At 39.6% G+C, this 14,688-nt stretch overlaps 1 protein-coding gene across 2 annotated transcripts in view; it reads left to right on the forward strand.

Annotated features, from left to right (window-relative positions):
- Positions 1-3,237: 3,237 nt before the first annotated feature.
- Positions 3,238-14,688, forward strand: part of LOC148867576 (uncharacterized) — a 62,991-nt gene continuing 51,540 nt past the window's right edge. For both annotated transcript variants that reach the window (XM_088974762.1, XM_088974763.1), the window contains exon 1: positions 3,238-3,507. In XM_088974762.1, coding sequence (XP_088830888.1) covers positions 3,497-3,507 — 11 coding nt within the window. In that variant the 5' untranslated portion in view covers positions 3,238-3,496. The remainder of the gene's footprint in view (positions 3,508-14,688) is intronic.

Here is a 14,688-nt window from a genome sequence, read left to right on the forward strand (position 1 = left end):
ATGGTCCGTGTCATGTTGGACCTGGGGTTTGAAGTCCACAGGCCAACACATCCCTTATATACTATTTACACACACACACACACACACACACACACACACACATATATATATATATATATATATATATATATATTATATATATATATATATATATATATATATATTATTTATATATACATAATATTTATATATTTATATATATTATATATTATATAAATTATAACTATATAATAATATATAGTATATAATATATTAATAAAATAAATAATTGTTTTCAATATTATTATACTAATTTATTTAATTATTATATATATATATATCAAAATTCATATAAAATTAAAATTTTAAGTTTTTTTAACTTTTTAAAATATGTAGGCAAAAATAATTTTGGCCCAGTCCATCGCCCAACTTGGCCCATGGGCCAAGCATGGGCCTGGGCCGGCCCCCAAAATTTTCACCAAGAAGGGTGGCACGGCTGGTGATGACCCGCGGGCCAGCACAGCACGACCCACATTTTACACGGGCCGTGTCATGCCAGTCCAGCATGGCCTACTTTACACCTCTAGCTCAACCTAAGATCTTCCATACCTATAAGGGACACAAGGAGAGTCTTGACTAGCCCCGCCCCATACACCCATATACCATTTCCCTTAAGATAAAGATAGAAGATTACTCATGATAGCAAATTATCAATATTCAATACCAAACATGAGGCATGCTATGCTCCGTTAGGATTCTCTTTTTCAATTCAATTGTATTAAAAAAGAAAAAAAGAAAAGCGATACCAAACAAACCAAAGTACCAAATACATACTACGCCATTGCAACCTCTCCTCATTGCTTCCAAGACGACAAAGAGGGCTGGTTGTCATTAAGGCTATGTTTGGTTTGAAGGAAAAGATAGGGAAAGGAAGGGAAAGGTAGAGAAATTCATACAACATTTGTAAAGGTTTCCTTACCTTTCCTTTCCTTTCCCAAAATTTTCCTTCAAACCAAACACATCTTAATATTACAAGATTCACAACCATTGATGACATGCTTGGGTTAATAGTAGAGAGACGTGGTAACAGTATGAACAAACATGTCGACAAGCTCTTTAGTTTCGGACAATCAAGTCTCAAAGGAGTCAACAATTATGCTATTGGATTCCACTATTTTGAAAATTTGAAGAAATAGCCAGGGTAAAATAGATTTTTTGATGATTTTGTTAGATATAATTTTAAAAGAGGAGGTTTTAGTCCAATTTAAAAAGTGAAGGGAGGGGAGGGGTTCTCATTATTTAGGACAAACCTTTGGGGAGGTTTAAGCCTTTTTACCCTAAAAATTATCCACTCTTTTCTCTAACAAATCAAGAAAAACCAAAGAGAACATTAAATTCATATATATCAAAGAAACCTCTACCATTTCATATGAATATTGAACCTAATAAAAAGTATACCAGGATCTATTAGTTCAACCAAGAGGATTTCAATATTATATTTTAAAAACTATTTTTTTTGGGTGAAAAATATTTAGAAAGCTAATTGAATTATAAATTATTCAAATTAGATATAAGATTAGATGATTGCATTAGATCCCAAGTTCCCTTTGGTTGTCTATTAAAAAGGGGTGAGAAAGAGAAAACAATAAGGAAAAATAATTTTATTTGGAAATGATTTCCTTTCTTGCATTTGTTGGCTATTGTTACCATCAACAAATGAAGGAAAAGAGAGCCAAGGGGTATTCAACAACATGTTGGTTTTGTTTAGGAAAATAAAACTACACATTTCACTTTATTATAAAAAAAGAAAACAAAAACAACTATTACATCATAAAAAACAATACAATTTTGGTAATGCATGAGTTGTTTTTGTTTTCAAAAACATAACCAACTATGTTATTGAACACCCTATAAGTTTAGGTCCTCAATTGTTTTGGGCTTCTAATTTTAGATCATGAATTCAACTTTCCTACTTGTATCCCCTGCATGCGAGTGATAGCATGTTTATGTTGAACACCCTATAAGATGTTAAAATTGTGCCATGAATCACATGAAGCCCATCATAGAGGAACGACTTGGGCGGGCCCAACCCAACCCCTGGACCGATTTATCCCAATTTTGCACAATCCAAGCCTATATATATATGTATGTATATATACAAATTTTATTATGGATTGATTGGCCAAACCGAATACATCAAATTTCAACATGGACCAAGGGTTGAGGGCCAGGTTGAAGTGTTGAACATATCAAGCTTGACCTTAGTATATATGGGCACAATTGTTAGGATTGAGCCTTGGTTGACATTAAACACAACCCAGCCTTCCCAACTTGCACCCTTACCAAAACATAGAAAGCCTTGAGCCTTGTTTGGCAATATTTTGTGCTTTATACTTTCAACAACACCAAAATATAAAGCATGTAGTATACTTTTGGTTTCGTACTTTTACTTCAAAAACATGTTTTTAAAAGTAAAAGTAAATGATGTCATTTGGATACAACAAAATGTTTTATATGCGTGTATGTCATATGACATTATATATGGATGCCACGTCGCATTTGAATAGGGTAATTGACATATAGATGTTACGTGGCGGAATATATGAAGGCAATGTGGCAATATAGATAAATGCCATATGGCATATACATATCATTAATTATGTCACGTGACATAATTATATATGAATGCAATAACATTAATGCCATGTGGCATCTGAAGGCAAATCAATGATACTGCATGTTGGCATGGCACATGTCATTGAAGATATTAATGTGCGCATATATTTTTATATGACATTTATATATGATATACCATGTGGTGGGATGTATAAATATCATGGCATATGTAAGAATAAAATATGAAGGTAAAAAATCACAAATTATCAAAAATTGAATTTGTACTTTTCATATTTTTATTTGATATATTTTAAAAATAAAAAACACCCCAAATAAATACGTTCTAATACTTTTTGTCATTTCATACTACTCCCCCAAAAACATTCCGGATTTGATCCTGTTCTGTTCGGTGCCATGGATCACGTGAGGCGCATTGGCTTAGCCGTAGAATCTGCGGTTCCGTGGGCCATGGCCCATGGGCGACACTACACAAGACACAACTAGTTGATATGTAGGAAACAACCATCTTCCCCACTGGGCCCGGCCCACCATCCGCAAATCATACCACGATTTTGATTTGTGAAAGTATCATCCATGCTTTAAGATTTTCCCTATTAATTAATTAACATTAAATCATTAATTCACTTTCGTCGCTTAAGAATCACGCGTCAAGAGTTACTCTGCTTTCGTTTTCTATTTTCAAATATTGAGCCTGAGCCTGAGGTGCTCGATCACTGACCTGTAACAAGGTTGCAATAAGCCTAGAATTCCACTGAAACCAGTTCAACGATCTCGAAGCGAACCCGCATGTGCGGAAACCATTACGACTCGTCAATTAATTAATTAATTATTACCGAGCGCGGGAATCGACAACTCTTCGTTTCTATCTGCATTGGCAAATATGTTCAAGAAGTGAGTGCTCTTCGAAGTTCGAACCCCCTTACTGTGTCTCTCTATAGCTTGTTGTTAATTAGTGTTGAAAATAAATATTCATTTATTGGCCCCTCATTTTCTTTATAGATTTGCTTAGTTTTAGGTTTACAGATCTATGTTTTATGATAAACTTGTTGGTATATGAGTGACTGAATTGTATCTAGATCAACGAATTTGGGTTTCAAAGGGATATACTTTCATTTTTTTTTTTCCGCATTATGTTTTGTAAATATTTTTACACCGTACATTCTTTTTCCGACTACCAATTACCAAACGAGTGGGTATGTTTTGCATGCTTGGAGTAAGTTGCATATCTTATTTATTCCTATTCAGGGTCTATATGAGCATGCCTTATAGCATAACATGTTGGCTGTAGCATTTTTAAAGTACGAACTATTTGGAGGAAAAAGAGGGAAGTAAAAGCTGGATACATAGTTTTATGGGCTGATTTTGTAAAACTTCAAGAAGCAAATGATAGCAGTTTGGTACTGAAGCAGGCATTGCCCTTTCTCCTTAGAGGCAACTGGAGTATAACAAGGATCCTGTAGTTCAAGAAGTTGGGACCTCCAAAATTCAACCCATACGGGAAAAAAATAATTCAACCCCTACAAACTTGATAGAGAAAGAATTCTTGAACTAAAGTCTCAATTTGGGAACAGGCAAATACAAATAAGAACAGTGCAAATATAAGTTTTACAAATACTGTATGTATACAAGGTTTTGCACTGAACATATTGTATATGCACTCTTCCCAAACTTAGCCGAAGGAGAGATGGGTCTGGACCAAGGTTCAAAATATCGATACGCCTGATACGCCAATAGGGGCGTATTGGGTGAATTGATACACATTTTGGATCTATTTTTTTTATATATTTTTTCGCAATCAGTTCAGGGTGGGCTGGTTTAGGTCTCCTCTACCCCCTGAACCGGTCGGACCTCCGATACACCCACTGTAGGGGCGTATCGGAGGGGTCCCGGAACGATACGACTTTGAACCTTAGTCTGGACTCTGGAAGAATATGATCTTTGGAAATCAATAGGGCAGAGGAGAATGGTAGCATAAGTAGGGAGGAAAGAAAATAAGATTTGGCCAAAAGGGAGTTCGACAAACTAGCTTATTAAGAAGAGATCAAATGGAGGCAGAGGTCAAGGTGTTTGTGGTTGAAGGACAGAGACAACAACACAAATCCTTCCATATAATGGCAAGTGCTAGAAGAAGGGAGAACACAATAAAAAAGATTGAGGTCCAAGGGGTAGAAATTGAGGAGGAAGGGCAGATTAAAAGACATTGCAAAGTTCTATGAGAATCTTTATTCTTTATAAGGAAGATTGGAGGATTAGACCTGTTTTAGATGGCCTGTAGTTCGAATCCCTTTTGGCTGATCAAGCTAGAGACCTGGAGAAATCCTTTTCTGAGGAAGAAGTGTGGGAAGTGATCTAAGGTTTAGAGGGGGATAAGGCCTTGATGCTGATCGATTCACACTCTTATTCTATAAGAAATGTTGGGGAGTCGTGAAACAAGATGTAATGAATGACTTAAGGGAGCTTCATGAAAGGGGTGCTCTTGAAAGAAGTTTACACAATTACACCACACATTTATCACTTTAATTCCAAAAAAGAAAGGGGTAGTGGAGTTGAGTGGTTTTAGCCCATCAGTCTAGTGAGCAGCTTGTACAAGATACTAGCAAATCTTTTGGAAAGTAGTGTTGGTTCGACTGATTTAATGTATATGTTTGTCACTACTGGGTCTTAAGCCATTAGTTATTGGGCCTAAACTTGTTTAATGTTTTATTTGTTTAGGTGTCCCATCACTAATCAGGGGCATTCTAGTCCATTCATGTAACACTATGTAATAAACATATATATAAGATAGTAGGGTCGGCTGAAAGGTTTTGTGCTGCCATTCTTAAACTTCCTCCTCTTCTTCTTCTCTTCTTCTTCTTCGGCTACTGTGTTCCAGCAAACATGGTATCAGAGCATTAATCCATCTCCTGGTTACAACCGCCACCACCTTTTCTACTCTTATCTATTCCTTCTTTTTCCTTCCCTATCTTGGTCGCTGTGAAGAAACCCTAGGGTTGACCGTAGAACACAGCAAGATCTGTACCTCGGGTTTCCCTTGGTTGTAGGGCCCAAGGGGAGTGTGTCCCAGAAGCTGATGCCCTACTAGACTCCTTACAGCAGGTAGTAGCCATTCGGCTACTAAGAGAGATTTGTGTGGAACAGATCTAGGTGGAGGACTGATTTCGGCAGTCCTAGTACTGGTCGTAGGGGTGACTACAGTCTACGACAGCAGAAGTCAAAGCCCAACAGAAGTCAGCACTGTGCAGCGGTGGGTTGCTCTTGGTTTCAGATCTGTTACGTGTTCTCAGGACTGTAACAACTTCGGTAAGTCTGGAACAGTATTCTTTGTACTGAGTTTGCAATCGTGATCAGTGTAAGAGGGAGGAGATGTCTTCATTATTTGGGGAAGTGTCTTCTAGGGATAATAGATATGGTGGGAGGTCTCCTAATTTGGAGAATCCAAATCTGCACAGCTTGCAGATCACCAGTGTGTTGTTGGATGAATACAATTTCAGAGAATGGTTTGTTTCTGCCATGCTCTTCATTACTTCCCGGGAACTTACGGGTTATTTAGATGGGTAGAAGAAGGAACCTGAAGTGGGTAGTGTGGAGTACGCAGTTTGGCGTAAGGAGAATGCTACTGTTATGTCCCGACTGCTTGCTTCAATGACTCCAAGAGTAGATAGGACTGTTTAACACTTTTCCACTGCTGCTAAGATTTGGGAGAAAGTGTCTAAAACCTATGGACAGAGAAAGAACAATGCCAAAATTTATAGGCTAAACCAAGACATTACTACCTTGAGACAAGGAGATATGACAGTTGCAACGTATTTTGCAACCCTAGAAGGACTGTGGCAAGAGCTTGATTACCACCTTATTCTTGATTGGGAGAATGCTAGAGACAAGGAGAGGCATGATAAACAAATTGAAGAGGGTAGAGCCTTTAAGTTCTTGGCTGGTTTAGACCCAATGTATGAGAGCATAAGGTCTCAAATTTTGGGAAGGGATGAAATGCCAGATTTACATCATGTTTATTATCTAGTAAGGAATGAAGAGGTCAGGAGGAAAGAGATGCAAGTTGACACTCAAATACAGCCAGCTGAACAACCTGTTGAACATTCAGCCCTGATTTCTTCAAATCAAAAGGGGAACAAGTATTCAGACAAGAGGCATCTTAAGTGCACTCATTGTGGAGGTGAAAGGCATGCAAAAGAGAAGTGTTGGGTTCTTTATTATCATCTAAAACCTGCTGCCTTGAGGAAAGACAAGAAGCACCAGAAGGGTCAAGCAACAAGTGGGAACCTTGTTACTAGTCACAGTGGTGATAGCACATAGAACACATCAACAGTTGCTTCTTCTCCCATGGGACTGACTGTTGATTCCCCTGTATCCGGGTCCTTGGGTTTCACTGCTGATGAGGTAGAGGTCCTTAGCCAGGCTTTAACCCGTCTAAGGACTAACTCTCTTGCTTCCACCTCTCTTGCCAGATCAGGTATTGTCTATGCTTTTAGTGCAACTAGTTCTATTGACTCTACCTCTTGGATTATTGATTCCGGTGCAACTGACCACATGACACATATGTCCTCTTTATTTTCTTCATATCACTTATTGTCTGGTCAAGATAAGATGAGAGTTGTTGACGGTTCTCTCTCCATTATCTCTGGGAAAGGGGTGGTTGACCTAAGCAAGGACCTCTCTCTTAAATCTGTTTTGCATGTTCCCAATCTTACTTCCAATCTCTTATCTGTTTCAAAGCTTACCAAGAATTTGAACTGTAGCATAAACTTTTTTCCTATTCATTGTGTCTTTCAGGACAAATTGACGAAGAGAACGATTGGAGTGGCCATGAGTATGGAGGTCTCTACTATTTTGATGTAGACATCAGTTCGGCCTTACAAACATCTGCTGCTAGTAGTCAGAATAATGTGGAGTCAATAGCTAGGTTACATTTGTGGCATGCTAGGCTAGGTCATTTACCTTTTTCATCATTGGAAGGGTTGTTTCCTGAATTATTTAAGGGTATTTCAATTCAAAGTTTAGTTTGTGAAGTGTGTCAGTTGATGGCTTTGGTTCATTCTGATGTTTGGGGCCCTTCACCTCTTGTCTCTGTTGATGGTTTTCATTACTTTATTAGTTTTATTGATCACTACTCACGATGCACATGGATCTACTTGTTAAAAGGACGTGATGAAGTGCCACGGATAACCATGGCATTTTGTAAAATGATTGAAACACAATTTGACAAGAAGATTAAGCAATTCCGATCAGACAATGCTGTTGAATATTTTGAAAGATCCTTGAACATGTTCATGGAGGATGCTGGCATGCTACATCAGTCATCTTGTGCTAGTACCCCTTAATAGAATGGGGTTGCTGAGCGCAAGAATAGACACCTATTGGAGACAGCTCGAGCCTTACAATTTCAGCACAAGGTTCCCAAGCATTACTGGTCTCAAGCAATCCTTACCGCATCATATCTGATAAATCGGATGCCATCCAAGGTGTTGGGTATGAAAATTCTTTTCTCTTTTCTTTGTCTTAATCTTCCAGACTTTCCTCTTCCACCTAGAGTCTTTGGTTGTGTATGTTTTATACATGTAAAGGATCCAAAGAAGACCAAGCTGGACCCTAGGGCTACGAAAGGAATCTTTTTAGGGTACCCTCCTACACAGAAGGGTTACAAGTGTTATGATCCAGTCACCAAGAAGAAATATGTCACAAAAGATGTGGTATTTTTTGAGTCTCAATCCTATTTTCATTATTCGCAGAATCCTCTTCAGGGGGAGACTAGTGGGGTGGATGATGATTCTTCTTCCCCCTCCTTTTTTGTGCCTCTTTTTGCCTCGGGCCTTCCATCTTCTCCTCTTGATCCTCCTAGTTGTAACATTCCGGGTGAACCTAGTGTGGCTCCCATTGTGCCTGTTACCACTCTTGATGCTGCAGATGTTCCTGAGGACTCTAGTAGGCAACAAAAAGATATAACAATCACCTATAACATAAGGAAAAAGGGCCCTCTAACTCATGGCAGCAACCAATCGGACTCGGATCAACCTGTCTCAACAACTCCAGGTAATCTTATCACATATACTTCTGATTTGGATCTTCCTATTGCTCTTCGTAAGTCTACCCGTTCTTGTACTATTCGACACCCCATTGCTGATTTTGTTTCTTACTCACGTTTGTCTCCTCGTTATTATTCCTTTGTGTCTGCTCTCTCTTCTGTGCATGCCCCTACTAGGTACTCAGAGGCAGTGTCTGACTCAAGATGGAAAGAGGCTATGAATGAAGAAATGAAAGCCTTAATAAAAGCAAGGACTTGGGAATTAGTGAATCTACCAGAAGGGAAGAGCACTGTTGGATGCAAGTGGGTGTTCACTGTAATGCATAGGGAGGACAGGTCCATTGAAAGGTACAAGGCTAGACTTGTGGCAAAGGGGTTTACTCGAAAGGAAGGGATTGACTACAAAGAAACCTTTGCTCTAGTAGCGAAGCTCAACACAATCCGGGTTTTATTGCCGTTAGCTGCAAACTTTTCATGGGAGCTACATCAGCTGGATGTGAAGAATGCTTTCTTAAATGACGATCTACATGAAGAGGTATTCATGGATCCTCCACCAGGCTATGCTTTTGATAGGAAAGTGTGTAAACTGAGGAAAGCATTATATGGTCTTAAGCAGTCTCCTCGGGCTTGGTTTGAGAGGCTTTGTGGGGCCATGAAGAAAGTGGGGTACACTCAAAGTGGGGCAAATCATACCTTGTTCATAAGAAAACAAAATAGCAAACTTACAACACTCATTGTCAATGCGGATGATATGGTGATTACTTGGGATGATCTGGAAGAGATAAAAAATTAAAGGAGTTATTGGCTTCTGAGTTCGAGATCAAAGACTTGGGCCATCTGAGATATTTCATTGGGATTGAAGTTGCTAGGTCAAAAGAGGGCATCTATATATGTCAGCGGAAGTATGTCCTTGACCTCCTAGAAAAGACAGGTATGATTGGGTGTAGGCCAACAGATACTCCAATAGAACATAACCATGGTCTACAGGAATTAGTAGGAGAGGACTACCTTGATAAAGAGAGATACCAAAAGCTGGTAGGGAAGTTGATATATTTGTCTCTCACTCGACCAGATATTGCTTATGCTGTACATTTTGTCAGCCTGTTCATGCACTCTCCAAAGATCCCTCATATGAGAGCAGTGGAAAGGATTCTTAGATACTTGAAGACTTGCTCAGGAAAAGGAATTATGTTCAGAAAACACAATAAAATTGAAATTGAAGCGTATACTGATGTAGATTGGGCCAGTTCTGTTGGGGACAGGAAGTCAACTTCTGGGTATTGCACGTTTATTGGAGGGAATCTGGTTACATGGCTGAGTAAAAAGCAGAATGTGGTTGCTAGATCAAGTGCAGAGGCTGAATATCGAGCTATGGCTCATGGTGTTGCTGAACTTTTGTGGCTTAGGACCCTTTTTAGTGAACTCGGGATAAAGATCAAGTGTCCTCTCAGGTTGTACTATGACAACAAGGCTGCTATCAACATTGCAAATAACCCAGTGCAACATGATAGGACGAAACATATTGAGATTGACCGACACTTCGTTAGAGAAAGAATAGTCTTAGAGGAACTCTTCATTCCTTATATTCCTTCCGAGATGCAGATTGCAGATGTGCTAACAAAAGGGCTAGCTTAAACGAAATTCTTGGACTTACTTGGCAAGCTAAACATGACTGACATCCTTGCTTAACTTGAGGGGGATTGTTGGTTCAGCTGATTTAATGTATATGTTTGTCACTACTGGGTCTTAAGCCATTAGTTATTGGGCCTAAACTTGTTTAATGTTTTATTTGTCTAGGTGTCCCATCACTAATTAGGGGCATTCTAGTCCATTCATGTAACACTATGTAATAAACATATATATAAGATAGTAGGGTCGGCTGAAAGGTTTTGTGCCGCCATTCTTAAACTTTCTCCTCTTCTTCTTCTTTTCTTCTTCTTCGGCTACTGTGTTCCAGCAAACAAGTAGAATGCAAAAGTAGTATCAAGTCTGATTGCTGAATCTCAAGTTGCGTTCGTTGGAGGAAGATTGATTGTGGATGGAGTGCTCATTGCAAATGAAACAATACACTCAAGGAGAAGAAGTGGTTGTGCAGGTCAGCTGTGTAAATGGATATGGAGAAAGCCTATGACCATGTAAATTGGAAGTTCTTGGACTACATGTTAAAGAGGATGAATTTCGGCAAGAAATGGAGAAATTGGATAAAAGTGTGCTCATCTTCCTCATCATTCTTAGTGCTTGTAAATGGGAGTTCTTTTGGGTTGTTTTGGAGTTCTAGGGGTCTAAGACAAGGGATCCCCTTTCCCCACTTCTATTCATTTCTGTGACAAAAGCCCTCTCTAGGCTTGTAGAGGGAGCCCAACTGGGAGGGCTAGTGGAAGGTTTCCAAGTAGAAAATGGGGATGTGGAGATTGCTCTATTGCAATTTGCAGATGACACTCTTTTTTTTGTGATGCTTCTTGGGAGCAAATTTAGAATGTGAAGGCAATTTTAAGATGGTTCAAGGTGGTCACTGGTTTGCATATTAATATTCTAAAGAGTGAAATACTGGCTTCCAGGGAAGTTATAAACTTGGAAGCGTGGACTGATGATTGGGGTTGCAAAGTTGGTAAGCTCCCAACAAAATACTTGGGTATGCCTTTGGGTGAAAATTGTAAATTCAATACCATTTGGAAGTCCATCATTGAAAAGGTGGCTAGAAAATTGGCTTCTTGGAAGATCAAATACTTATCAAAAGGGGGCAAAGTCACTCTAATTAGAAGTGTTTTGTCTTCCCTTCCCATTTATTACTTTCCCAGTTCTGGCAAGTAGGGCTGCTGTGTTAGAAAGAATGATGAGAGACTTCTTATGGAGGGGGTGGAAGGAGGAGTCAAAATAAAGTTTGTTGTTAGAGGGAAAATGGGGGTTTAGGGATCAGATCAGTAAAAGAGGTCAACATTGCCTGGTTAGGGAAGTGGTTGTGGAGATTCAATGACCAACCAGACAGTCTATGGAGAAGGTTATTGTATCCAAGTATGGTTCCAGTAGCAGGGAGTGGGAGGCAGAAGAAGTAAGGTCCTCTTATGGGTGTTCAATTGGAAGGCAATTAAGAAAATTCATCCACAGTTTTTGAAGGGTATAAAGTATGAAGCGGGCAATGGTCAAAGGGTGCTTTTTTGGAAGGATTACTGGTGTGGGGATGGTCCATGGGTATTATTCCCTGATCTGCTTGAGATTGCTATAAATAAGGATTAAACAATGGCTGATTGTTTGGAGTGGAAAAATGGGCATTGTATTTGGAACCCCCAATTCAAGAGGAATTTAAATGACCGGGAGTTGGCTTCTTTGGTAAGGCTGCTTCAGGTATTTAATGACTTAGGAGCATCTAGATCAGGGGGAGACAAATGAAAATGGTTATTTGAGAAATCGGGGACCTTCTTTGTAAAATCTTTTTACAACAACTTGATGAGGGAGGACCCTTCTTCCTTTCCGAGTGACAGGATTTGGATAAGAACTGTTCCGTCTAAACTGGCTTTTTTTAGTTTGGTCTGCAGTGCTGGATAAGATCCTAAGTAAGGACAATTTAGTTAGAAGACACTAGGATTTGGAGCTGGGTTCTTTGTCGTCTTTACTTCAGCTGCTTGAAGGGGTGTTTCTAGACAGTTCTAAACAAGCCACTAGGATTTGGACCGCCCATCCCTCTTTAGCTGCGCATCCTTCTTCAAGTTCTTGTCTTCTCCTGCTCAACCTGTGGTACCTTTCCTTGTAAAAGAAGTGTGGTGTCGTCCTATCCCCCACAAAGTGGGTGCTTTTTGTTGGGAGGTCTATCATGGTGCAATCAACACATATGATCTGATGCAGAGGAAGAGGCCTGGCTGGTGCCTTTCACCTAATTGGTGCTGTTTGTGTGAGACGAATGGTGAGACTGCTTATCATATCCTTGTCTCCTGTCCTATTGCTAACAGTATTTGGGATTGGCTCTTCTATCTTTTTGGGTGCAGGTGGGATACTCCGATGAACTTGGAAAGGCTGTTTGATTCTTCTACATTCAGATGGCCAAAAAGAAGAGGGAGAGCACTATGGAAATGCACAAGGGCAGCAGTAATTTGGGTGCTGTGGGAGGAAAAAATTGAGAATTTTTGAAGAGAAGAAAAGATGCAAGGAAGAATTAGTAGAAGGGATTTTGATATAGGTAACACCATGGGTAAAATCTATGAAGTTATCTTCAGACTTTACAGTGGATGATATAGTCAGAAACTGGAGAGAAGTTGCTTCCTCTTCAGCTGTTAAGAAGAAGGTCTTAAAGGAATGGGAACCCCCCAAATCAGGTTTCCAATAGCTAAACTTTGATGGAAGCAGCTTTGGCAACCTGGGAAGATCTGGAATCGGAGGATTATATAGGAATGACAAGGGGATTGTAGTGGGGCTGTTCTCAGGCCCTATTGGTATGGGTGATTCCACTACAGCTGAACTAAAGGCAGTGGTCTTTGGGATTCAAAGAGCTAAGGAGTTGGGGGTGAGAAAGCTTGTTGTGTAAGGCGACTCCAAAGTAGTGATAAGTTGGCTAAGAAAACTGAAAAGGCACCCTGGCTCTTTAGAAACGATATCAAGAAGGTTAAAAGCCTCTCCAAGGACATGCAGTTATTATTTCAATGGACTCCAAGAGTGGCAAATGGATTTGCAGACCAGCTAGCAAAACAAGGGGCAAACAGGGATCATTAATTTTGGGCTCAGTTGTAAGGATGAAAAACCAAAAGTGATAGGTGGCATCTTAAGTTTTAGTGGGGTAGCCGAGGCTACTCATAATCTGTATTCTTTTCTCATTTTAATGGAACTCTCTTTTATTGATCCAAAAAAAAGTTAGAAGAGGTATAGAGGTGGTGGATATGGCTTGCACACTATGCAATGTAAGTGTGGAATCTTCTAGCCATTTGTTACTACATTGTGATTTTACCTACTGGTTTGGATAAGACTGTTGGATTTATTTGGCGTTAAAATGTGTTTCCCGGCTGATGTGAAGGGATTCATAGGGGCTTGGTTCATAAGAGGCTTAAGCAGGGCTGGAAAATTAGCTTGGAGCATGCTCCCTTCAGCAGTTTTCTGGGCAGTGTGGTGCAAAAGAAATAATAGAATTTTTGAAGAGAGACAAAGTACAAAAGAAGAGGTGTATAGAAGGATTTTGGGAATGGTACATTCCTGGTTGGCAAATCACTCGTTGGTTTGGGGCTGGTTGTACTGGGTATACTGGTTCTTTCCTCTTGTACAGATTCTCTTTGTACAGGGGCTTCCATGGTTGTATGGTTTTAAGATTATTAATGAAATTACTTTACCTTACAGTTTCAAAAAAAGTGGTATATTGTTGGTTTGGGTGTCAATTTTCCCCCCGACAGATGGTTGTCATAGAAATTTGTTTGAGAAGAAGGATTTTATGGAAATTGCTACATTTGTGGTATGTTGACTACTTGGGAGGAATGAAATGGACAAACTCTGGTGGACTTTTGAGGGTCTCTAATCTGAGAGGACCAAGGTGATGGTCAGAGTCAGTGAGATATATCTTTTATGGTCGGTCTGCTGTTTTGAAAAATTTCAACAATGTTACATTGCATGGCTATCTATGGGGTTCATCACTTCATCTTAGCTTTGACTGTAGAAGTTGCTATATTTGCAGTGTGTTGACTATTTGGAAGGAATGTGACAGGCGAACTCTGCTGGACTTTTGAGGGTCTCCAATTTTAAAGGACCAAGGTGGTAAATAAGGTCCATGAGATATATATCCTCTATAGTTAGTCCACTGTTTTGAAATGGGGCGAGTCACTCAGATCTTGAATCAATTAAGTAGATCATCAACTCAGGGCCCAATTTATTCTCTAGATGAGTTGGGAGATGGGGCAGCTTGCACGCAACCCAGCAAACGGCGCAAAGTACAGATCTCAAGCCAGATTGTGCAGGAGCGCCCTGTAGTTTTCTTCGCTGCTCTCAGCCAGCAAGCAATGGCTTGAGCACCTTTGTATGGGGTTAGGATGACTTAATCTATAGACCGTGGTCTGCCTCAGCTT

The sequence above is a fragment of the Nelumbo lutea genome, chromosome 3 (genome assembly GCF_056320005.1).
Source record: "Nelumbo lutea isolate HS-2025 chromosome 3, American lotus-T2T, whole genome shotgun sequence".
Classification (NCBI taxonomy): domain Eukaryota; kingdom Viridiplantae; phylum Streptophyta; class Magnoliopsida; order Proteales; family Nelumbonaceae; genus Nelumbo; species Nelumbo lutea.